At 35.1% G+C, this 26,625-nt stretch overlaps 1 protein-coding gene across 2 annotated transcripts in view; it reads left to right on the plus strand.

Annotated features, from left to right (window-relative positions):
* Nucleotides 1–26,625, plus strand: part of LOC123564602 (microsomal triglyceride transfer protein large subunit-like) — a 52,415-nt gene that overhangs the window by 965 nt on the left and 24,825 nt on the right. For both annotated transcript variants that reach the window (XR_008369946.1, XM_045358304.2), the window contains exons 2-17: nucleotides 4,945–5,129; nucleotides 5,846–6,055; nucleotides 6,484–6,600; nucleotides 7,261–7,400; nucleotides 7,978–8,072; nucleotides 8,856–8,935; nucleotides 9,213–9,373; nucleotides 9,803–9,971; nucleotides 12,332–12,442; nucleotides 15,590–15,808; nucleotides 17,326–17,543; nucleotides 18,046–18,143; nucleotides 22,343–22,464; nucleotides 23,721–23,918; nucleotides 24,695–24,849; nucleotides 25,812–25,982. Coding sequence is in view for 1 of the 2 variants with exons in the window: in XM_045358304.2 (XP_045214239.2) it covers nucleotides 4,945–5,129; nucleotides 5,846–6,055; nucleotides 6,484–6,600; nucleotides 7,261–7,400; nucleotides 7,978–8,072; nucleotides 8,856–8,935; nucleotides 9,213–9,373; nucleotides 9,803–9,971; nucleotides 12,332–12,442; nucleotides 15,590–15,808; nucleotides 17,326–17,543; nucleotides 18,046–18,143; nucleotides 22,343–22,464; nucleotides 23,721–23,918; nucleotides 24,695–24,849; nucleotides 25,812–25,982 (2,449 nt within the window). In the remaining variant the exon portion in view is untranslated. The remainder of the gene's footprint in view (nucleotides 1–4,944; nucleotides 5,130–5,845; nucleotides 6,056–6,483; nucleotides 6,601–7,260; nucleotides 7,401–7,977; nucleotides 8,073–8,855; nucleotides 8,936–9,212; nucleotides 9,374–9,802; nucleotides 9,972–12,331; nucleotides 12,443–15,589; nucleotides 15,809–17,325; nucleotides 17,544–18,045; nucleotides 18,144–22,342; nucleotides 22,465–23,720; nucleotides 23,919–24,694; nucleotides 24,850–25,811; nucleotides 25,983–26,625) is intronic.

The raw sequence follows: 26,625 nt of genomic DNA on the forward strand, positions 1-26,625 counted from the left end.
GTTCGTCAAATCTACATGTAATCAATGACTGTGTACCTATATCGCTGATTAAATCCATTGTTCTTCGTTGTCAGTAAGATTTAGAAGACAAATCTACATGGAAAGTTACATTTTTCTATTGTTTTGGGCATACGAAAACGAAAGTAGAATGCTACGCAAAATGTACATGCTGTGAAATTTGCTAGATTAGATCTTCTGCCACTATTTTTTATCAAGTTTCTGCGATACATACACTAGTTTGAATCAATGATTGACTATGAATCTGTTTTTTTTTTCTATCTAATCATACAGTATTAAGTAAAATAAACATACATGTGAATACCTATGGTTCATTGCGAATAGTAACTCAAACCTTCGGCTTGCTTGAAAGCGGCCATGCACTTTCAACTTAAATTTCGGCCTTATAAAATCATTTTGACAAATTTTTACTAAAACAAAACTATGGCCTTGCATTTTTAGTTTATTCATTTACTTCTCGATCAGGTTTTATAACTTAATCGCTAGGTTATCGGTTATTTTCATACCGATGTACGTTTTCAAATTTTCAAAATGGTGGCGACTTCTGCATCGGCGCGTTATGAATGTGCTTTGGAAAGTACGACTTCGTAATTATTAAACAAGACATTTGACGATTTTAATGAATTTGGTATCATTCTGAAGCTTAAATGTTTATCTTATATTATTTTAATAAATGATACCCGTGAAGGAATAAAATATATCTTGTAGATAAAATCGATGTAAAACATTTTGAGTCTGGTCATTTTTCATATCGGCAAAGGGCAAACATTCAACATTTTATTTTTAAAGGCCTAATGAGCGCATCAAAAATGTGCGACAATCAATCTACATTTTAATTGATTACAACCTTTTAAAATAATTATCCTTTAATCATGTGTTAACTGACCGTTTTCAATCATCTCTTCCGTAAAAAGGCTAAATGTAGCTTCGCCGCCGACGTGCTAAAAACAACAATTTTTCATCTACTGTTTCCAATTAAAGAATCATAAAACAGTAATTGATTGCATAATCCTGTCAGTTCTTAATCAGGGTCATTCACAGTTGATGCACTCACGTGTCGACCTGTTGATCAAAGCCGATAATTGACGGTACAATACACGGAACATGCCCCGCGGACATTGGCTATCCAGGCTGGTTTTGAAAGGGCACTTTTCAAGATAAATACAAAAGCCTGATAAAATAAAAGGGCACATGGCGCAAACGGGCAGCTTGAAGGGCACCTTGGCGGCACTTCAAACGGGGCATGGCGCTGCGCCATGTTAAAAAGGCCTGCAGGAAACACTACATTCTAATGCTTGCGTTTATAACCTTTTGGTACATCTCTCCAGAAAGGTGTAATTATTCCTAATGGTATAACATGTAAACATGATTTTATTATGTTACAAATTGATGTGTTGGAAAATACCCATCATCACTGTCCTGTTGGGTAGTTATAAACCACCTCACATGCAGCCAACACCACTTGGACTTAATCATTAAATTATGTTACCCAGCAAACAAAAGACATCCTGAAGACGTCTTTATAATTTGATTGTTTTATGGTCACGACGTGGTTTTACCAACAAAATAAAGAAATCTTTTAAAAGACTACACTTTGTTCAGCCGTCATAAAAACATCTTTGTCCATGAGAAAATGCCAAGTATAAGCTGCAATAACATTTACAAGATAAACTGTTAAAAAAACTGTGATATTAGATGTATGTTGGATTGAAAGTTCAATAATTTCCTTACTTAATAATACTTTAATAGAACTGACTGGTATAGCATTTTTATTGTATTATTATGAAGCAAATATTTGTCATTTTTTTTATACAATGCATTTTTTATAAAATTTAAAATAATATTTATATTTATAGAATACTGACATGTTTAGTATCAAACTGTTTGTCTTTTAAAGTTAGAGTTGATTTAATAATTAGTTTTGTAAATTCTTATGTTTATTTCAGTCATTGGAAATTTTCATTTTCTTTTACTATAGGAAATTACTTAAGTGTCAGATTATGTTAAGGTGACTCTCAAAGTCTCAAAAAGATTGTTAAGCCAGGAAGCCAAGCTGTCAACTTGTAAAAATGCTTTGTGTTGTTTTTCCTGTTCTTCTGTTTAATCATTAAGTACCTGCCAAATATTGTGTTACATGATAACTAAGTAATTACTCAAGCCATATGTGTAAATATGTCAGATGTCACTTCACATAACCAATGAGAATCCTTCATATATTTTAACATGATGTTTCTTAATTTAAAATATAGCATATTCTTGCACTTTACTCTTAGATGACAAAGTAGAAGGTGTTCCTTCATAAAGATTAACTACACTATTTTTATTTGTGGTGTTCCGCATGGACTTAAGCGTTTAAATTTGTGTTTGGTGTTCCAACACATTTCTGGTGAACCAGATAAATTTCTGTTGTGTTAAAATATTGAAACTTTATTAAATTAAAACAGATAAACTACACTGGACTTGATTTATTTTTAATGTAGTGCAAATTGCCGCATAATAGTTTGGTGAGAGAAACCGGCCAGATGACTTTTTAGCTCATCTGACTTTCCATGTACCTCTGAGGACATAATCCAAGTGAGTTACTCATCTTATTCCCCACATCTACAAGAAAATATTTTACTGAACTTTAAAGTCAACTTGAAATGAAACTGCAAGGAAATATGTTTGGATTTACCAGAAGAACTCATAAACATGGAAACTGGATCTACTTATCTCCTATCAATCAGAACTACAGGATACTTCAGCAATCACAACAACTGTATCACACCAGTGTGCACTATAGGTCACCATCACTTGTTCAGAAACAAAAGAAATTAAGGGACACTGCCAGAATGACAGCATTCCTGAACAGAAAGGATGCTGAAAACCTTCCTTTCTACCAAATGGAGGATTTAGAACTACAAAAACAGTGTTTCAATTCATTAGCAAGATTCCATTTGGAGAATATCTCAGCTAAAGCAGAAGATGTCAAATCAGTTGTGTTGACGATTCAACAGGAAAATGTATCCAAAAACCAAATGATTAGGTCTCTAGAGGATGAGAACAAATATCTGACTCACAAGTCTAAAATCCAGTCTGAACTCATCACAAAATTACGCGATCAGATGAAAGAAATGGAACTAAGTAAAGACACCTTACTAACTGAACATTCTAAAATCACGGATCAATGCTCAGTGCTGGAAGAAACCATCAATACTTCAAAACGTGTTGTTGCCATGTTAAACATACAAAACAATCACCTTGAAACCATCGCAGAAAATCAGTGTGATAAAATTAAAGGACTAGAGAAAATAGTTTGGGCTTGTGAAAGAGAAATAAAAAGCCTGGCAGATGAAATCATAAAATTAAATAAAACAGATAAAAGTAAAGGAAATTCCATCTTCCTGTATGCCTGCACACGATGCACTGGTAACATAAGTCACACCCAGAATGAGTGTCCTTCCATTGGAATAACATGCAAGCTCTGTGACCAAGAGGACCACTTCACTGTTGCATGTACCTCAAAAGAAGAATTCATTAGACCTTTCTACATAGCTCCTTCAGGCCCTTATGGGTTGTGACTTTGGAACTAATAGAATTTTGAAAAAAAGATTAGTGACTGGAACTGATACATAATTATATTTCATATTCAATATTTTATTTGACTTTGGGGACCAAAGTAAAAGAAGCAGGGGGAAGTTATTATGAAGCAAATATTTGTCATTTTTTTTATACAATGCATTTTTTATAAAATTTAAAATAATATTTATATTTATAGAATACTGACATGTTTAGTATCAAACTGTTTGTCTTTTAAAGTTAGAGTTGATTTAATAATTAGTTTTGTAAATTCTTATGTTTATTTCAGTCATTGGAAATTTTCATTTTCTTTTACTATAGGAAATTACTTAAGTGTCAGATTATGTTAAGGTGACTCTCAAAGTCTCAAAAAGATTGTTAAGCCAGGAAGCCAAGCTGTCAACTTGTAAAAATGCTTTGTGTTGTTTTTCCTGTTCTTCTGTTTAATCATTAAGTACCTGCCAAATATTGTGTTACATGATAACTAAGTAATTACTCAAGCCATATGTGTAAATATGTCAGATGTCACTTCACATAACCAATGAGAATCCTTCATATATTTTAACATGATGTTTCTTAATTTAAAATATAGCATATTCTTGCACTTTACTCTTAGATGACAAAGTAGAAGGTGTTCCTTCATAAAGATTAACTACACTATTTTTATTTGTGGTGTTCCGCATGGACTTAAGCGTTTAAATTTGTGTTTGGTGTTCCAACACATTTCTGGTGAACCAGATAAATTTCTGTTGTGTTAAAATATTGAAACTTTATTAAATTAAAACAGATAAACTACACTGGACTTGATTTATTTTTAATGTAGTGCAAATTGCCGCATAATAGTATTTTCAAAATTGTACAATGTAATATTATGTATTTACTAGTGTTCCAAAATACATGAAAATGGACTAAAACTTGTAAATGATATTTTTTGCACTTCCGAAAATGTTCCTAATTGTTAGCAAAATTTGGCTGTTGTCAAGGTATTTTCAAAATAGTATAATTACTTTTAATAAGTAATATTCATACATTTTAGAATATTTAGGAAAGTGATAGCATAGTGATTAACCTGGAAATTATTGGGAACATTTATAAAACATGTTTGTAACAAAGGGACCTGGGTCCGCCTCTCTTACACATGTTGTAAAAGCATCCTTTTCTTACAGGTTCATTCTCCACTGTCTGATTAAAATTGCTTGAAAACAATGGAATGAAATGAATTTGTCTGTCTATATAATTATGCTGACCAATGCTAGGGAGCAGGTTTGGGTTATACAATTATCTGGATAATGGTGTATATTGTTTCAGATGTTTGATTACCAAATGTCACAAAATGAAAATGTTAATATAGCTACAATAATTTTTCAGGTGAATGTGTTCACTATGAACTTGGGAAGACATACAAGTACACCTATGAAACTAAGGTGTTGTTTAATGATGATTCACCTAAAAAGGAGACAAGGGCATATCAGGATGTTGGCCTGAGAGTTCGACTCGAGTTTGATTTCACCCCGATGTTTGAGGATAAAGAATCGCAGATGGTTAGACTACAGGTGTGGGTTTATCAGTGCTTTTAAAGAACGAAGCTTGGTTTAAACCTAATTACGAGGGTTGAGCATGAAGAAATGTCACTGTGTCCAGGGTGCATTCATTCATTGTTGTATCATTATAAAACTGTATCAAGTTGTATGCTTTTTCATTTCTAATTACATGGGTAAAATATTATTTTCTAGGATTGTTTCATTTTAGGTGCATGTTTATTAACAGTTTATAGAATTGCAATGTATACCGACTCCATTTTGCTGCAAGCTAAAACATACACTGCAAACAAACAAAAAGAATCATCAACAGAATGTCAAGCTCTGGTTCCTCATCATACTTGTGACGTTGTCAAGTGTTGGGCATGAGGCTTACACATTTTAGGTCCGAATCATGCTCTCACGCACATATATTAAATTTTCTCCTACATGCCTTAAGGCATTGACAGTTACGCCTCATTGCATGAAATTAATGTTTTTCTGTTGTCTGCTGTTAAAAATTTGGTGTCATCCTCACAGTGTCAACTTTGCTTTGCAGCACTAATGTTTGTAACTACTTAGTGAAAAAAATCAGTTTCTGATGTCAAAAATGTCAGTGACGTGACACCAGTGATAAAACTTCTTACTGAACCCTTATATTTGACATTAATTTAATCTCACAACTAAAGTGCATCTTAAGCTTTCAAGCTTTCATAACAGACAAGAATGAACAAAGAGGTGTATTGTTTCAGGTCAGTCAAGCTGCTCTCACAAGTCTTCATCGAGGTGGAATGGAGGGGCAGCTTTTAGACATGGTGAAGTTTCCTGTTTACTTTGAGTACATGGATGGAACTGTGGGTAGAGTGTATGTTATAGAAAATGACTCCATATTCTGTACCAACATCAAGAAAGGTCTCATTTCCATGTTCCAAGTTCAGTCCGAGCCTGGAGAGAGGTCTGAGGTGAGAGTAAAAGGTTACTAAGAAAGTAATGAAAAAATCCAACATGTTTTGTGGGGAATTATTGGAGTGAAATACATCTGACATTTCACAATGAAGTATATCAAATATATATTTTACATGTAAGAAACTGTAAAAATGTTGGTAAAATCTATTAACTTAAAACATGTAAAAAAAATATTTTAGATGCCAGATCATGTAGCTTTCTTTTATGAACGCCATATCTTCCACTTTTGAACACTATATCTATCTTTTTTGAGTCTAAATGACTCAGAAGTTCTAGCTTAAACAAAATACTAGTAAAAATTAAACATGATGTACAGAATATTCATGGTAAACCTTTCGAATTTTATAGAAAATGGGGAATTTTAAGTTCAAAGCTAGTTATATATAATTACATGTTAACTTGCCTGTTTTTCCATGGCTTCTAGCTGGATGTATCCGGAGAGTGTAAAACTGTCTACGAGATTTCTGGCCCAACAATTGTGAAACAGAAGTTTGAGTGTGAAAACCTGGAGATTGCAGGACAGCATAAAAATGAAAATGAGGTAAATATATATATGATATCACATGTGTTTGTTGAAACCTTTCCTGTAGCCATTTCTTCCATATGAGCAAGAATTGGTCTGTCTAAAAAAAGTCTGTCTTAATAAGGTTGTTGGTTCTACCCAGATTTCTCTGCAAAACTAATCATAATGTGCCTTGCATTTTGTGCCATTTCTTTATAGAAAGACCAGTAGTAAGTATATATTTATGTAGTCAACCTTGTATTAAGCAGCCAGCTAGCAACACAATCTGGTTGTGTAATACAGGTGGCCGCTAAGGCAGGTTCAGCTGTTCCAGGAAAAGTTAATTTTAATAAGGGTATAGTTAGCATCTCTTGCCATCTCATCTGTTGCTGAATGTTGACTATACACATTCAGTTAATCATACTGCAGTAAGTATATTTAAAATTTTATAAATCTTTTGATGGAAAAAAAATCAATAGCTCAATTACATTGTAGTAAAAATCTCCTAAGATTATATTTTGCAAGGTAGGTCATGTTATTAATTAATCAGAAGATGAAGAAAAGGGATTTTACATTTTTTGTTGGGATTAAATTTAGTAGACTACAAAAACTGCAAAATCCACAAACTTTTGTTCTTTACAAACTTTAGTCAGTAATTTCAGAGGATACATTAGATTGTGTTTGATCTGAATCTTACAGGTGTTTGGTGTATCTTCAAGCAGCAGTAGGACATGGACATATCAGCTGGAAAATAATGTTGTACATAGCATGATGGGATCTAACAGACATGTAGCATCAATTAATATTAAATCTACACTCAATGCTATGGTGTTAGCTGTGTAAGTGTTTATAATACTAGTAAATGTTTTGTGTTGTATTTAAAATTAACTGCTTACTGTGAACAAACAAATTGTACATTATGTCATGATTTTACTAAGTTACATTCATGTACACCAAGAATTATAAAATACATGATGGGGTATTAAAGTCTTTACCAGTATTTCAAATCGGAATTGACCTTAGGTTCCAAGTGTATTGATCATCCGGAACAAGTATTGCGATGTGAAATGAAAAGTTGTACTGTTTACAAGACAGTGCAAAAATGGTCAATTTATTCATCTTCAGATGAATATTTTCAACCATTCTGATAAATATTTACTTGTGGCTGTTGTTTTTTCCTAAAAATTCTTACTTGAGTAATCTACTGCTTTCAGTACAGAGTCTGAATAAACTGTGTAACTTGATTGTGAAAGTACCTGTTTAAGGTAATGTCTTCCCTCACCAGCTTTATCTGTACTAGAGGTCTGGAGGAGTGGAAGACATGTTTTTGCTGAAAAGCAAGCTCTAGTTTGAATTTCTATTCAAGAATGATTAAGTATGAGAGATGACAATTACAAACTTTTTGTAACTTTTCAGACAGAAGTTGACATTATTAAGTACAGAGCCAGCAGCTGATACTGATAAACTCCCTGTTGAAGATTTCGAGTCGGCAGCACAATTCATTAAAGATGGTAAAGTAATTAAATACAGTCAGAACTCAATATCTCAAACTCCTTTATCTCAAAATTATGACAGTCTTGAAGACATTTTCAAGTTCCTTATTGAAAAACACATGCATAAAATATTATAAGTCAAATTTTGGTAATCTCGAGGTAAAACACTTGATCCCTTAGAATTCAAGATACCGAGTTGCAACTGTATATAAATAAATCTGTTACTTCATAGTCAGTTTATTTCTTTGTCAGATCCTTCACTAAAGTGAAATGTATGAGCAACTGACTATTAAGACTGAATAAAGTAGTCAAGTGTTAAGACACTGAACTATGATACAAGAGATTGTGAGTTTGATACCACAGTTACTCCTCTAAGTAAGAACTACTGTCAGGTTGTATTTGGATGTGACTTTGTTGTATGCTTTACACTTTGCATGTAAAAACAATGGAAGCTATCTTCTGTATCCTGTACTATCTTCGAAAATAACTAATGAATATTCTTCTGGTGGGGTCAAGAAATCTGTGACGACTTTAAATAAACTTGAATTTAAACAAACTGATTATTAACTGCTGAATTGCCAATGTTTAACTTTAAGGTCACTTATGTCAGATTTAGTTTCCTTTCAGCTTTTAACTTGCTACCAGCCACTAAAATAGGAATAAAATTTGATGGATGAAATTTCCTTAAAATGTTCTTAAAATTCTTGATAGGTTGGTATCATTCAAAGTTATATCACAAATTGTCATGATGAAAATTAAACAAGAAAACACACTGCAGTGATAGAAATTTTCCATTTTCAGGCTCCAATTATCCAGTGGTGGAAACGTTACTTCCAAGCGCTCCAGAAATTCAACATTGTACACGTAATACATGCCAGAAGGTAAAATTTGCTCAGTCAGTACTTTTAGAATACAGTAGCACCCCCCATAAAGACCATTGTGTCTGCTCTATATCTTGTTTACCACTAAAGTAATAAAACTAGTATCAGTTGTTTTTAACCTTGTCAAGACAACTCCCAGGTCAGTAAGTTCAAGGTCAAAGTCACACTTGAATGTCAAATACATGTAGCTTAATTTCGTGCCAGCCCCTCATCTTCTAAGCCACTTGGAAGGTCGTGAATCTTCTAATGAAAATTATATAAACTCTGTCTATTTCAGCCACAAGATGTGATTACAAAAGTGAAAGACAGCTTGGTTAGTGAGAAAGTAGGCACTGCTGAGTCAGGAAAAGCATTTTTAGAACTCCTGAAAGCTTTTAGAACTTCAGGGAAAGAAAAGATATCAGAAGCGATGACTGGTCCAGATAGCACATATACTGTGTAAGTATGAAATAATTGTATTGTGAGATATTAGTTCACATGCATTATTTCAGAAAGAAACTCAGTGGGTTATTTTTTCCAGCCATAAACAGTGAGAAATTATGCCTTATACGTCTGGCTTTTTCGGCAAATTGATATAAAATTCAGTATTATTTAGATAATCAGATTTGATTAAATGAAATGTAGTGTCATTGTCACCAGGTGAGATAAATGTCCAGCCAAAAGGGACAAAAATATGACAGCATGTATCTACCAGGCAGCTTACACAAATTTTCTCCAAATTTTGAAGTACATCTGAAACTTCGACATTGTTGTATATGATACAGATTGCTTTGCTTATGAGTATTTGCATTTCATTTTAGATTTTTGATTTGTGTATGTGTAGTGCTGTAAGTTTATGAATTAAGTCATTTATGTGTATATTATCAGACCACAGTTGTTGGATATTGGTGCAGCAACACAGACGCCGTCTGCCCAGAAAGCCATGATGGAGTTACTGAACTTTGAAGAGACAAAGAATTTAGCGTATCCCCTGAGATACCTGCTGGGTGCTGCATATACAACTCATCCTGGGGAATACCTTGTTAAAGATCTTCTAGTATGTTTTGTTTGTTTATAAATTGTGATGAGTTTGTCACATTCTGAGTTATAGTCTAGTCCTACAGTATCAGTGTGTAAAACTTGTAACATACTTATGTTAAGATACAATGGAACCTAAGACATAAATGTTTTAGATGTTGGTCTGTAAGTTTTGTATTCATTATTAATATTGTATTAAAGTGTTTACTTATGTTCCTGTTTTTATGCCCCCGAAGGGAGGCATATAGTTTTTGAACCGTCTGTCAGTCTGTCGGTCTGTCCGCAATTTTCGTGTCCGGTCCATATCTTTGTCATCCATGGATGGATTTTCAAATAACTTGGCATGAATGTGTACCACAGTAAGACGATGTGTCGCGTGCAAGACCCAGGTCCGTAGCTCAAAGGTCAAGGTCACACTTAGACATTAAAGGTCATTTTTCATGATAGTGCATTGATGGGCGTGTCTGGTCCATATCTTTGTCATCCATGGATGGATTTTCAAATAACTTGGCATGAATGTGTACCACAGTAAGACGACATGTCGCGCACAAGACCCAGGTCCATAGCTCAAAGGTCAAGGTCACACTTAGACGTTAAAGGTCATATTTCATGATAGTGCATTGATGGGCGTGTCCGGTCCATATCTTTGTCATTCATGCATGGATATTAAAATTATTGGGCATGAATGTGTACCACAGTAAGACGACGTGTCGCGCGCAAGACCCAGGTCTGTAGCTCAAAGGTCAAGGTCACACTTAGACATTAAAGGTCATTTTTCATGATAGTGCATTGATGGGCGTGTCTGGTCCATATCTTTGTCATCCATGGATGGATTTTCAAATAACTTGGCATGAATGTGTACCACAGTAAGACGACATGTCGCGCACAAGACCCAGGTCCATAGCTCAAAGGTCAAGGTCACACTTAGACGTTAAAGGTCATATTTCATGATAGTGCATTGATGGGCGTGTCCGGTCCATATCTTTGTCATTCATGCATGGATATTAAAATTATTGGGCATGAATGTGTACCACAGTAAGACAACGTGTCGCGCGCAAGACCCAGGTCTGTAGCTCAAAGGTCAAGGTCACACTTAGACGTTAAAGGTCATATTTCATGATAGCGTATTGATGGGCATGTCCGGTCCATATCTTTGTCATTCATGCATGTATTTTAAAATAACTACGCATGAATGTGTGGCACAGTAAGACGACGTGTCACGCGCAAGACCCAGGTCCGTAGGTCAAAGGTCCTAAACTTTAACATCGGCCATACCTATTCATTCAAAGTGCCATCGGGGGCATGTGTCATGCTATGGAGACAGCTCTTGTTCAATTTTGGTTATGCTTCGTAAAAAATGAATACAATGTATTATTTATTACATTACAAGCTTTGCATGGAGAAGTAAGTATTCACTTATTCTCTCGTGTAGTAATATTCCATTACTTAAGTCATCATGTAACTCCACTGTGGAACTTGTGTATATTTCTCAATACAAATTTATTGACCTATAAGGATTTAAGTTTGAGTGTTTAATCCCATCCAGGGGTTTTATTTGATTATTTGATCACAAGTGTAATGCATTAGACAAAGTACTTCCAGAAAATTATTTACTGATATATGCTTAAGTCATGTACAGTCAAACCTGTATTAAGCAGCCTGTCAATGGAGTGACACAGTCTGGCTGCTAAGGGCAGGTGGCTGCTTTGGTGCTTCAAACAAGTTGAGATTAAGACAAAAGCTCTGCTTTGAAAGTTAGCTGACTGGCTTCTTAAAGGCGTATGCTAGAATCTCTGTATATGACATGGGCAAAATTTTTCCCAATAATAGAATTTCTTCAAACTTCGGGTATTGAAGGACAATCATCTGAGAAACAAAGATATGCAATAAAAGTCATAGGTCACCAGTATTGAAATGATGTTTGTCCTTCAATATCCAAAGTTTTAAGAAATTCTGTTATAGGCAGAGCTTCCATTAGGATTCAGTTTCATGGTGTCAGGACTGCCTAACATTCAGATTTTGGAGACCCTCTTAAATTTTCTTGGAGACCTAGTGTAACTTTGTACAATGACCCTTAATATCATCATCATCATCACCATCATCATTATCATCTGACGTCATCATCATCATTATTACTATCATCGTCATATTTATTAATTGGTTCAGTATATCTTTGACTTGCTGATACTATTGTCAGTGTGCAGGAAGAAAATTAAAAGTAGTCTAACTGAATTTCACAGCTTAACTTGAAACTTGGATAGAAGTTTGTTTGTAATGCTTTAAATTCCCTAAAATGCAAACTCTTCATAGAGCTGAATATCTAAGATTAGAATTAACAGGATGTACCAGTATACTGTAATATCTTCTTTCTCTTTCTAGAAACTATTTAAGCAACAGCTTCCTAGTCCAGATGTGAGAGAAGCTGTGGCTCTAGCACTTGGAGCTGTGGTATATAATTTCTGTCAGGATCCAGAACAATGTCAGTTTGAGGTATGAGACTTAAGAAATAGAACAGTTGAAACTTGATCAGTTGAACTCTGGAGAATCTAGTGTGTGCAGGACTTTAGCAAAATATTTTCTTTTTTTGTGTGTGTGTTTGTCTCTTTAGATTGGGTGATATTCGAGATATTTTTGCTAATTGTTGCAAAGAAAGCAACAAATGAATTTAAAACAAGTACATTGTATAAACATTAAACAGTTACAGGGGCGTAGGGACGATTTGAGCATTAGGGCGGCGGAGGGTGGGGGGGTCCCCCTCCTTTGGCCCCGGGAAAATTTTGCATATAGCTGGTGCAATCTTGCAACTTCTTGGACTGCTCAGTATCTGTTGAACATACTCGGGTTTTTTTTCGAGTTTTCATCCCTATTTACAGTTTACTATGTTTAAACACTGTAATGGCGGTACGATGTTAGATAGGATAGTGTCTTGCCAGAGTAAAACCAGTAATGTCCTAAGTAGGGGATCGAGCACAAGACCCTGACTTAAAGGGGTAATCCAATCCTTTTGGCATTTTAGTCATTAAATGGCATTATAAAGGTAAAACGCAGTTTACTGTTTTCTTTGAACCATTGAGGGTTGAATGAATGGAATCAGGGTTCTTTTTACCATATGATCGATTTGGAAATGCAAAATTGCTAGGCTGATTGGTCTGTTATATTTTTATGTAGAAGCTGTAATACTTGTAAATTTAACTAGATCTGTAAAATCTATGAGGATTTGTCTACATATTATGCGTTGAAGTTATCATTATTATTGGTGCCTTTGATTTTCAAACAATATGTTTAAGTGTCAAAAATATTTAATTTAATATATTTTATGTAAAGACATATAAAGATCCCGATTTGCATTTGTGTTTTACTCAAGATACTTTCCTTTGTCGGCAGAATTCTAGACACAACATTAATTGCAATTTTGGCAGTAAGCAATTAAATATGATTAACTTTTATTAGTTAAATTAATGTATTGCCTAAAATCCGAGTCTGCGGGGCGTGAAAATACAGCGACCTAGGTCATTGCGGAATATCGATTTTGTACAATACCCTGTCACCAAGGTGATCTAGCAAGATCTAAGCGATATGACAAGATTCTGTGTACATATCAGTTGCTGATGCACTTCATGATAAGTGGAAGACAGCTGTATTTATTATCCCCTGACGAAAGTCGGAGGGATATAGTTTTGGCGTTGTCCGTCCGTCCTTCCATCCGTCCGTCCGGAGCCATATCTAGGAAATGGTTGGGAATATTTATATATTACTTCATACACATGTTCACCACTATGAGTTTTTGCGGCCCGCCAAGTTTCAGTCAGATTGCCCTAGTAACACCAGAGTTATGGCCCTTAGAAGTTTCTAGTGTTAACTATATAGGGTACTATAAATATGGCAATATCTGCACCATAACTTTTGATATATTTGACCTAGAACTATGAAACTTAAACAGACTTTAGATCACCATATTGTGGTTGTGTACACACAATTTCGTTCAGATTTATTTTGTAAATTAAGAGTTATTGCCCTTTAATTGTATAAAAATCCACATATTTGTACATAACAAACTTATCATTTGGTAGAATTTCATTTTTCTTTCATTCTTTTCCATGAACATTTATTGTAAACATGTGAAGTTGTGTACCCACACCTGGTCACCACCTTACCTTGATCACACCCGACCCCCCCCCCCCCCCCCCAAAAAACATAAATAAATAAATTATTCCTTATTTTAGATTCTTTTTCAAACAAACGTCATATATACATGTTCACCACTATGAGGTTATGGGGCCCATCAAGTTTCAGTCAGATTGCCCAAGTAACACCGGAGTTATGGCCCTTAGAAGTTTCTAGTGTTAACTATATAGGGTACTATAAATATGGCAATTTCTGCATCATAACTTTTGATATATTTGACCTAGAACTATGAAACTTAAACAGAATTTAGAGCACTATAATGTGTTTGTGCGCACACAGTTCGGTAGGGGTAGGGATTTCTTTTGTAACTTCAGAGTTATTGCCCTTTAATTGTCTAAAAATCCACATATTTGTACATAACAAACTTACCGTTTGGCAGAATTTCATTAAATTTCTTTCATTTCTTTTCCCTGAACATTTATTATTAACATGTGAAGTTTTTCACCCACACCTGGTCACAAACTTGCCTTGGTCACACCCCCTGCCCCTCCATACCCCCCTCTAAAAAAAAAAAATTTTTTTTTCATGCCTTATTTTAGATTTTTTTCAAAACTTCCTTGAATAATTATCAACATGCAAGTTGTACCATTCTCCCACCTCGCATTTCAATTAACTGCATTTAATTTTAAAAGCTAAGCTTATTACAGTAAGCATATCCCATTCAAAATAAATTCTTTAGTCAGGATCAAAGTATCATACATTTATTATGTACTCTTTAATTAAACATTTGTTTTCTGTTAAATTGATTTTGACTAATGAAATTATTTGCTTCTTATTAACATCCTTAACTTTTTGCTGGATATATTTTTTTGCCATTCCTCACCACAGACCCTTTCGGTGGGGGATACCAATTCATCAGATTTGCTTGTTTTCAATTATATTTTCTAGCCTTTTCATAAATTTACGAGTTCGGCATTTCGCCGCTCCTCGAAATATTGGGGTGGCGGGTGCCCCCCCTGCCACCCCAGCTCCTACGCTCTTGAGTTAATCTGCAAAAGAATAACTAACTACAAAGTGCAAATTCTTAACAACACCAATGTAGCTGTTTCCTTTCAAGAGGCAGAATAAAAGGGATGCAATAATCATCCAGACTACAAAAATAAAAAATGACTGAATATTCATGGGTATGAAACTGTTGTGCTTTTGTCTAAAATGGCTATTACTTTGGGACTTGAATTGATGGGTTTTCACTTCTTCAGATACAAAAAAACAGGAACTTTGCTTGTTTGTTGGAATTTTATTTTGACTTACACAAGAACAAAATCCACAAAAATTAGTCCCCCATAAATATTAATGATTTCACAGTAGATTGTTTATTTTGTTCCTCACTTTAAAAGCGTCTCAGACACTTAACATTATATTGTTTGCAGAAAATCACTTTTACAGTACACAAGATTTTGAACAGGCTTTAAATATTTACTTTTTGAAGAGATACACCCTGTCTATTTTCAGATTATTAAAGATTATAAGAAATCTATCTTGGATTTCTTCACTCAATGTCCAGAAGAGAAGTGTCATTTGTTGTATGTACGTTCAATGGGCAACTCGGGTCTGCCTGACTTTAAAGAGAAAATATTCGAAACTATTTCAAACAAGGACAGCAGTTCAATGCTAGGTTTTACAGCAGTTCAAGCTTTGAGGAGAATTTCTTCCCAGTACATTGAGGAAAAGGTGAGTGTTTAAACTTCTATTTTGATAATACATATTATGTATGTTTTGAGAGATATTGTTTATTGTTATCATTTTTTTTATTAGCTTGACTGTTCATAGAATAGTAGAGCTATTGGACTCGCCCACGCGTCCGCGTCCCGATTTGGTTAAGTTTTTGTATGTAAGCTGGTATCTCAGCAACCACTTGTGGGAATGGATTGAAACTTCACACACTTATTTACTGTGATAAACTGACTTACATTGCACAGGTTCGATAACTCTATTTTGCTTTTTTACAAAATTATGCCCCTTTTTTGCCTTAGAAATTTTTGGTTAAGGTTTTGTATGTAAGCTGGTGTCTCAGTTACCACTGGTGGGAATGGATTGAAACTTCACACACTTATTTACTGTGATAAATTGACTTACATTGCACAGGTTCCATAACTCTATTTTGCTTTTTTTACAAAATTATGCCCCTTTTTCGACTTAGAACTTTTTGGTTAAGGTTTTGTATGTAAGCTGGTATCTCAGTATTCACTAATTGGAATGGATTGAAACTTCACACACTTGTTCACTGTCATGATCTGACATGCACAAAGCAGGTTCCATAACTTTATTTTGCTTTTTTACAAAATTATGCCCCTTTTTCAACATAGAAATTTTTGGTTAAGTTTTTGTATGTAAGCTGGTATCTCAGTATCCACTAATAGGAAAGGATTGAAACTTCACACACTTGTTCACTGTCATGATATGACATGCAGTGCAAAGGGTCAATAACTCAACTTCGCATTTTACAAGATTATGCCCCTTTTTCAACTTAGGAGTTTTGGGTTAAATTCTTATATGTAAGCTGATATCTCAGTACCCACTTATGGGAATGGATTGAAACTTCACACACTTGTCCACTGTCATTAGCTGATAAGCACTAAGCAGGTTCCATAACCCTATTTTGCTTTTTTACTAAATTATGCCCCTTTTTCGACTTTCGTATTCATTTAATCGACAAGGCTGTTGAATAGTCGAGCGTTGCTGTCCTCCGACAGCTCTTGTTTTGTTTGGCATAATTTTACACAGATAAAATCTTTGTAAGAATTTATTCATGGTGTTATTATTTCTTTTTTCTTTGAAATGTGTAGAAGATGTTTAAAGTCATGTTCCCAAAATCACAGACAGGACTGATGTTGCTTTCATAACATCTACTTGAAAAATTGTGTTTACATTGAATTCTGTTTCAAACTTTATTAACCCTGTTATTATGTAATATCTTGTTTTACTTAATATTGTTTCAGAAAGTTTTTGCACATAACTGTAATAGATGTGGACACATCTTGAAAAGTGCATGTTTATTAGATTTCTTAATAAAAAAACCTAAATCAGTCCTAAAAATAGTAACAGGCATGGCATGGTTGTCCAAGAAATAGTCATGTTGGATAGCCACCGTGTTGCATCTTTAAAATCTCTTCACATTTCGAAGATCAGAATTAAGCAAGACAGCACGTTCTTATATGAACTTTATTTTATATATTGATTTTATTTAGGATATAAAGTCTTTACTGAAGATTTATCATCAAACGGAAAGAACCTACGATACTTCTGTCAGAGCTGCTTCAGTGGAATTGTTGCTTAGCCTCCGACCTTCAACTTCAATTGTTCGTAATCTGATGTTGGCAGCACAAGGAGACCAGATTAATTTTGAGTTATCTACATTTATACTCAGAAAAATTGTCGATATTGCCAAATATAGTCCTGAGCTCAGGTGAGTTCTTGCGGTAATTTTATAAGTATAATCATGGTTACAGTAAGAGCAGAATAGAAATGGAGATTTTTTCGAACTGCCTGCAGAACATTGTGATTAAATGCCATTGGCATAAAGGTTACATTTTACCTAACTTTTGACCCTCATTAGAAAATCCTTGCTTGGAAAATAAGTTAGTGGCAGCTATTGTATTAGTCAGTTGAAAGAAATGGAAAGGAACAAAACTGGGATGGATAAAGATATATGATGTTACACTGTTGACTAGTGTATTAATGTATTTCCTGATTACTTTTTCAAGAACAAAATTGTTTAATGATTCATCAGCTTGGCATTCACATATCTGTATTACACAAAATGTATATAACTAACAATTTCTTCATTTCTGATATCTAAAGAAATGAGGTACTTTCCCATGTATTTTCAACACTTTTCACGTTCAAGAAAAAATGCGAGAGAACTGTTATAAAGAATTTTTTATGTAACAGACTGATCCTGTTTTCAGGAACACAACCAGGGAAATCTTGAAGGATACAGCTATAAATAACTACAATATCTGGGCCCAGAAAGGAAAGTCAAGTGCCTTTAGCAGCTTATTAGCAGGTAACTTCGGAAGAAATGTATATTTATTAATACAGTAAAATCTGTCTTAAGCAGCCAGCCAAGGGAGTTGGAAAAAGTGGCTGCTTAACGCAGGTCATTTATAGAATGAATGACCATTTTGGGAAATGATACACTGGCTGCTTAAGACAGGTTGCTTAATAGAGGTGACAGCTGAAGCAGATTTTACTGTATTGGCTTGATCCAAAAAGCTGTCAAACAAATAGAGGCTAATACAGAATAATTTTCAGACAATTATTAAAAAAAACCTTAAAGAGATATACATGTGGATATACTAGTAGAGGTGGATTAGTGGGTGGAAATTTAAAATGATTTTAATTATTGTAGCAACAATATTGCTCACATTTTATTGGCATGCTTAGTTGAAAAAAAAGAATATTATTTCTTGCATTGATGGCATGGATGTGTTGCACACTTTTCATTACTATAATTAGAGTTTTTAATTACGGATTTGGTATTTTTGGCAACTTCACATGTAACTGTAAATCCAAAATTATACCAGATTAAGCTTAAAAATACAGTTTCTTTTTGTTCTGTAAAATAGTAGGTATGAACCATGAATATATTTCTTGAAAGAAATACCAGAATACTGTGAAATTATGTCTCCCTCCCCCCCTGTGGGGGAGACATTGTTTTTGCCCTGTCCATCCGTCCGTACGTCACACTTCATTTCCGATCAATAACTGGAGAAAAATTTGACCTAGAACCTTCAAACTTTTTAGGGTGGCAGGACTTATGGAGTGGACGACCCCTATTGTTTTTGGGGTCACTCCGTCAAAGGTCAAGGTCACAGGGGCCTGAACATGGAAAACCATTTCTGATCAATAATTTGAGAACCACTTGACCCGGAATGTTTAAACTTCATAAGATGATTGGACATGCAGAGTAGATTATCCCTATTGATTTTGGGTTCACTGCGTTAAAGGTCAAGGTCACGGGGGCCCGAACAAGGAAAACCATTTCCGGTCAGTAACTTGAGAACCACCTGACCCAGAATGTTGAAACTTCAAAGGATGATTGGTCATGCAGAGTAGATGACCCTTATTGATTTTGGGGTCACTCTATTAAAGGTCAAGGTCACAGGGGTCTGAACATGAAAAAACATTTCCGATCAATAACTTGAGAACCACTTGACCAAGAATGTTGAAACTTCATAGGATGACTGGACATGCAGAGTAGATGACCTCTATTGATTTTGGGATCACTCAGTTAAAGTTCAAGGTCACAGGGGTCTGAACATGGAAAACCATTTCCGGTCAGTAACTTGAGAACAACTTGACCCAGAATGTTGTAACTTCATAGGATGATTGGTCATGCAGAGTAGATGACCCCTATTGATTTTGAGGCCACTCTGTTAAAGGTCAAGGTCACTGGGGCCTGAACATGAAAAAAACCATTTCCGATCAATAACTTGAGAACCACTTGACCCAGAATGTTGAAACTTTAGAATGATTGGTCATTTAGAGGAGATGACCCCTATTGATTTTGGGGTCACTCAGTTAAAGGTCAAGGTCGCAGTGGACAGAAAATGGAAATCCATTTCCAGTTTATAACTTCAGAACCATTTGACCTAGAACTTTAAAACTTCATAGGGAGATAGGAATAACAGAGTAGGTGACCCCTATTGTTTTTGGGGGTCACTTCTTCAAAGGTCAAGGTCACAGGGGTCTGAACATAGAAAACTCTTTCCAATCAATAACTTGAGAACCACTTGACCCAGAATGTTGAAACTTAATAGGGTAATTGGACATGCAGAGATTTTGGGGTCACTTGATCAAGGGTCAAGGTCACAGCAGCCCGAACATGGAAAACCGTATCCAATTCATAACTTGAGAACCACTAGGCCCAGAATGTTGAAACTTAGTGGGATGATTGGACATGCCAAATAGGTGATCCCTATTGCAGCCAACCATCAGTGTCTCTTTGACTTTCGCTCTTCTCCCCTATTGACTTCTTGCATATACGACTATGCAATGGGGGAGACATGCGCTTTTTAGCCCACTATCATCACTGCGTCCGTGGTCCATCCATCCGTCATTCCGTCTGTCCGTTAACTATTTCTCGTTATTGCATCTCCTCAGAAACTACTGGGGGGATTTTGACCAAACTTTATCAGAATGATGTATTGGTACCCTAGTTGTGTCCCCCTGAAAATCAGACATGTTCAACAATTTATGAGGGAGTTATGGCCCTTTGTTTATTTCTATAATTTACATAGATTTATATAGGGAAAAAATTTGGAAATCTTATCCAAAACCAGAGAGCCTAGGGCTTTGATATTTGGTATGAAGCATCATCTAGTGGTTCTCTACCAAGATGATTCAAATTATTTCCCTGGGGTCAAATATGGCCCCGCCCCGGGGGTCACATGGTTTATATAGACTTATATAGGGAAAAACTTTGAAAAACCTCATGTCCAAAACCACAGGGCCATCTAGTGGTCTTCAACTTAGATTGTTCCAATTATCCCCCTAGGGTCAAATATGGCCCCGCCCTGGGGGTCATATGGTTTACATAGACTTATATCGGGAAAAACTTTGAAAATCTTCTTGTCCAAACCACAAAGCCTAGGGCTTTGATATTTGTAATGTAGCATCATCTAGTGGTTCTTTTAAAATCTTTTTGTCAATAACTACAACATTCAAATTTGGACCACATGTATTTTTGAGTGGCAAGATGAACCTTGACATGAGTTGACCTTGATTTTGACCTAGTGACCTACTTTCACATTTCTGTAGCTACAGACTTCAAATTTGGACCACATGCATAGTTTTGTGCACCGGAAAAAACTTCGACCTTGACATTGACCTAGTGACCTCTTTCACTTTTTTGAAGGTACAGGCGTCAAATTTGGAACATATGCATAGTTCCCTGTTTCGAAATGAAATTTGACATTGATTTTGACCTAGTGACCTACTTTCACATTTCTCAAGCTACAGCCTTCAAATTTGGACAACATGCATAGTTTTGTGTACCGAAAAACCTTTGACCTTGACATTGACCTAGTGACCTACTTTCACCTTTTTGAAGGTACAGGTTTCAAATTTGGACCACATGGGTAGTTTTGTGTTTCGAAATGAAATTTGACCTTGATTTTGACCTAGTGACCTATTTCACATTTCTCAAGCTACAACCTTCAAATTTGGACCACATGCATAGTTTTGTGCACCAGAAAAAACTTTGACCTTGACATTGACCTAATGACCTACTTTCACATTTTTTGAAGGTACAGGCTTCAAATTTGGACCACATGCATAGTTTCGTGTTCCAAAATGAAATTTCACCTTGATTTTGACCTTGTGACCTACTTTCACATTTCTCAAGCTACAGTTTTCAAATTTGGACCACATGCATAGTTTTATGTACCGAAATGAACTTTGATCTGGAGAATGACCTAGTGAACTACTTTCACATTTCTCAAACTACAGGCTTCAAATTTGGACCACATGCATATTTTTGTGTTCTGAGTTGAAATTTGACATTGATTTTCACCTGGTACCTACTTTCATATTTCTCAAGCTGCAGCCTCCAGATTTGAAGCACATGCATAGTTTTGTGTACTGAAGTGAACTTTGACCTTGAAATTGATCTTGTGACCTACTTCCACATTTCTCAAGCTACAGCTTTCAAATTTGGACCACATGCATGGACCACATGCACAGTGTTGTGTACCGAAATGAAATTTGGCTTTGATTTTGATCTTGGGCTAGTCTTGAAATTGGAACAGTCAAAAATGGCTCAATGGTGGGCGCCAAGATCACTCTGTGATCGCTTGTTTACAAAAGCATCTTCTAGTTATTCAATATCATGGGCACAAATGTTTTAGATTTGGTCAGAATGGCTATTTTAGGGGATAGGAATTCATGGGCTTCAACTTTGGAACATAAAATGAATTGTACTTGTTCATTGGGATTCAAATTTCATGAGTTGATTCAGCTCAGAATCCATGAAAATAAGTTCCTCACAAATATTAATGGTTTTACAGTATTTCTACAAAGTTTTCTTCCAGTTCCATAGTTTTTAATGTTTTTACAGAGTATAAATATTCAACAGTAAATATCTCTTAGAACACTTCCACTAATGTATTACATAGTCAGTTACATAAGACTGGCAATCATAGGGGTGTATGTGATTTGGTTACAGGAAGATTAAAAATAGTTCTTTTCTTTTGAAATTTTCAGAAACCCAGGATGCCAATGCAACTTATGGTTTATATATGGAGATGGCAAGGTCCAAGGTACTGAAGAAGAGTGCCATGGATATCAACATTGTTAACAATGATGCTGTACAGAAAATACTTAGTGTGAGTTTAAATATTCCTTGTACCAGATCCCTTATGTAAGTTCTGTGAACACTTGCTTTCATGTTTTATACCCTACTATCAGTTAGCTGTAGTTGTAACAGTTGGATAAGTGACACTGATGAACACGATTTTTTTATATATAAATTTTTTTTTCTTTGAAGAAGGAGGGGTATATTGTTTTGCAGATGTTGGTCGGTCGGTATGTAGACCAATCTGTTTCCGGATGATAACTCAAGAGTGCTTGGGCCTAGGATCATGAAAGTTGATAGGGAAATTTGTCATAACCAGCAGATGACCCCTATTGATTTTGAGATCAGTAGGTCAAAGGTCAAGGTCACAGTGACCTAGAACAGTTAAATGGTTTCCTGATGATAACTCAAGAACACTTAAGCCTAGGATCATGAAAATTGACAGGAAGGTTGGTCATGACCAGCTGATGACCTCTATTGATTTTGAGATCAATAGGTCAAACGTCAAGGTCACAGTGACACGGAACAGTTAAACAGTGTCTGAATGATAACTCAAGAACGCTTGGGCCTAGGATCATGAAAATTGATGGGGAGGTTGATCATGACCAGCAGATGACTATTGATTTCAAGGTCAGGTCAAAGGTCAAGGTCACAGTGACCTAGAACAGTTATATGGTTTCCGGACGATAACTTGAGAATGCTTAGACCTAGGATCATGAAACTTGATAGGAAGGTTGATCATGGTCAGCAGATGACCCCTATTGATGTTGAGGTCAGTAGGTCTAAGGTCTGGTCACAGTGACCCAGAACAGTTAAACGGTTTCTGGATGATAACTCAAGAACGCTTGGGCCTAGGATCATGAAACTTAATAGAGAGGTTGATCATGACCAGCAGATGACCTCTATTTATTTTAAGGTCAATAGGTCAAAGGTCAAGGTCACATTTACCCAGAACAGTAGAACTTTTGTATACAATGACTAAGTAATTTCTGTTCCTTGTGCAATTGCTGAATGCATTTAGGGGTGGTGGGGCATTTCGTGTTCTACGAGCTCTTGTTATTAATAAATTCTAAACTAATCAAGATATTTTAAAAAAATTAAAAATTAGCTATTACATGTACCACCTTTGCAGTTCTTTAAAATGATGTTATATATTAATGGTTTTGCCTTATGTTTATAGAGAATTCTAGGAAAAGCCTTCTTAATGAATGTATAGATTAAATAGGAAATTATTTAATCCTGTTGTTTTATACCAGTACATTTTATGTAATTTCCATCATATTTCAGTTTGGTATTTATGCTTCTGGGTTGGAGTCCTTGCTAGGCGAGGAGCCAGACCCAGATGCTGGAGATGAGGAGGCCACTGCGGGGCTAGGACTTAAGATCCTTGATGTTGCCTTGCCATCTGTGGAGTTTTTCCGAGGCTCGGGTGGTCTTATGTCCGCTGTATGGAATGCTCCATCTGATCCTGTTACTGCATTACAGGTAAAACACATGTCTATACATGGAGAGAAGATGCAACTGTATATTTTTACAATCAAAGCCCTTATACTCTTTCTGAATGGACATTTAGTACTGCTCAGATATTCAGAAGAAATGTCTTGTCAGTAATGATGAATTTAATCTTCCAGTGTACCTTTCAGTGTGAAGTATGTTAATGATAAATTTCTGGGTTTAAAGGTTGTCAATAAGGCATTGAACTACTAACTAAAAAATGATGAGATAATGTCCTTTAAAGAAGGAAACAGATTGCCTGGCTTCAGGGGAATTATATGTAAAAATAATTCTTTTAACCATTTGTAGCTTTTAAAAGCAGACAAATTATGAAAAGAAAATGGACTATGCAGGTTTAAATGCAGAATTTGAGATGGTTTGAATACCTTTAAAATGTATGTGACTGGTTAGGAAATTGAAGTTGGGTGCCATTGTCATTATTTGGCTATATGCAGAGATATAGCAGATAGCTTAGACTTATTCATAGTTTGATTACTTGGCATATAAGATGCTTTCAAAGACTATAAAAAATGGCATTTGTCCCCAACTACTGTTTGTGGTTAGGAAGTTGTCATTTACTTTTGAAGAAAACAGATTATTGCTGGTCAGGGAATCAGGAAAGGCAAGATCACAAGAACCAGGAAGCTCTCATTCCAAATGGCCATCACTTTAAGGAGTATGAGAAATAAATGGCAGTTATAATATAATCAGAATTAGAAAATAATTTATACATATACTAAATCTAAACTTTGATGTTTCATTTTCAGATGAGTTTCCTTCTGCAGGATCATAGTGAAAGATTTCATCTAGCTAACGGTCTTGTTGTAGACTTACAAGTTCTTGGTGTTGCTTCCATAGACTTAACAGGGATGGTTAGCATTAGTCTCTGGAATAGAAATTCTGAATCTCTTATAAGAAATAGGTAAGATATTAAAAAGGTATGAAAAAAAGATTGACAGCATCATTTTGTGTCTAAAACTTAGTCGAACAGTTCAGTTCAATTTAGTTTTAATATAATTTCTTTGATATGAAAAGTAATAACTACTGGGTTTTTTTATTGTTTAAAGAAGTCTGTTACTTTGTCATTTTGACATGTTTTGACTAGCAGATATTCATAAGTAATTGGGTTAAGCCAGATCGTCATATTTGTGGGTCATATTTTAAAAACAGTAACTTTAAAGTGAAAAAATTATTTCTGATTCTAACATGATCCGATTCATTTTCCTATTAAGCAAAGAAGGCTGAAAACTGTTCTGACATCACAATTATTACGTCATAGCGTCAAACGGCATAGCGGCGCGCTGGAAAAGAAACCAATTGAAAACGGGCATGTATTTAATGAATGCCATCGAGGATGAACTTTAAAGTCCTTGGTATCGTGATATAATTCCTTCGCATCTGAACTCCAAACAATGATTTATTCAGCGACAGATCACTAAATGAGATATATTATTTCTTAAATAACAAAACAAGAGTAGTCTGATAGACATGCCTTTGAGTTTTACACTGGAAGAGAGTTTCAAGTCAGTAGTTAAAGAAGTTTTTGCATATCTAGTCATTAACATCTATTGGTATAACATTTAACTTTGCAAAAAATTCTAGTATAATAGGGGAGGTAATTTAGAAGTTGTTCTTGACAGATATATGATTCCTGCACTTCTTTCCATTGACATCTATCATTAAATCAGGATTAATTACATGTCCTTCAGCAGTAAAGTATATAAAGGGAGATAATTTAAAAATCGTTCTTGATAAAGTTTGGATTCTTGCACTTTGCATGTCACCTTTTTGTCATATATCATGTCACATTTTATAAATTTCCCTTCAATGGTTAAACCCAAAATAAAATAAAAATCTAATACATTTTCCTTTTTGTAAATACAGTGGAGCCTTGGTGATAGAAGGAGGAATGCGGCTGGCATCAGAGATGGGTAGAGCTGGAGTAGTTTTTACAGCTGAAGGGGAAGCATTTATAGATTTTGAAACTGACGTAGATTTCTACCAGTCCCCATTTAAAATGTGTATGCAGATGAAACGTCCAAAAGCAGCATTTAAGTAAGTTTGTTGTTTTTTTTTTGTAATATTTTAGCTACCTTTTTTTTTCAGTCTTTCAAATTTTCAAAGAAACACAAATAATGTATCGGATAATGGGCACTTGCATGAATCAGAAATCATTTATTAACCGTTACCCTGCTAAATCTCTATAATGAACTTCTTCTATTTTCCAATTTGGACAGTACCATTAACTGTTAAAAAAGGTGTTTACAGAAAAGATACTGACTGAATGGCAAACAGTGCAGATCATGATCCAGACTGCACGGATGTGCAGGCTGATCATGATCTACACCAGTCGCAAAGGCAATCATGCCCAGCATAGTAAGGGTTAAGGTCTGAAAGGCATAAATTATATTTGAGCATTGTAACAACAGTATCAGTTCCTGCTGTAGAATTTGCCTTAATTTCCTGATATATTATAAGTATACATAGAAGCTAAGAAAAGAGATACATTTCCCAAGTCACAGTTGGTCTGCATGTGATAGGAAATAGCTTATTTTTAAGTCATTTGTGGACAAATGCAGTGTATATTACCATTTATTTAGTAACTTGTGGAAATACCAGCCAAAACTCAAACCAGCAATAAACTGTTGTAGATTTGGTATTTTTCGAGAATATTTTATTTTTACCAGTAATTGCAAAC

Source organism: Mercenaria mercenaria, chromosome 2, assembly GCF_021730395.1.
Source record: "Mercenaria mercenaria strain notata chromosome 2, MADL_Memer_1, whole genome shotgun sequence".
Taxonomy (NCBI): Eukaryota; Metazoa; Mollusca; class Bivalvia; order Venerida; family Veneridae; genus Mercenaria; species Mercenaria mercenaria.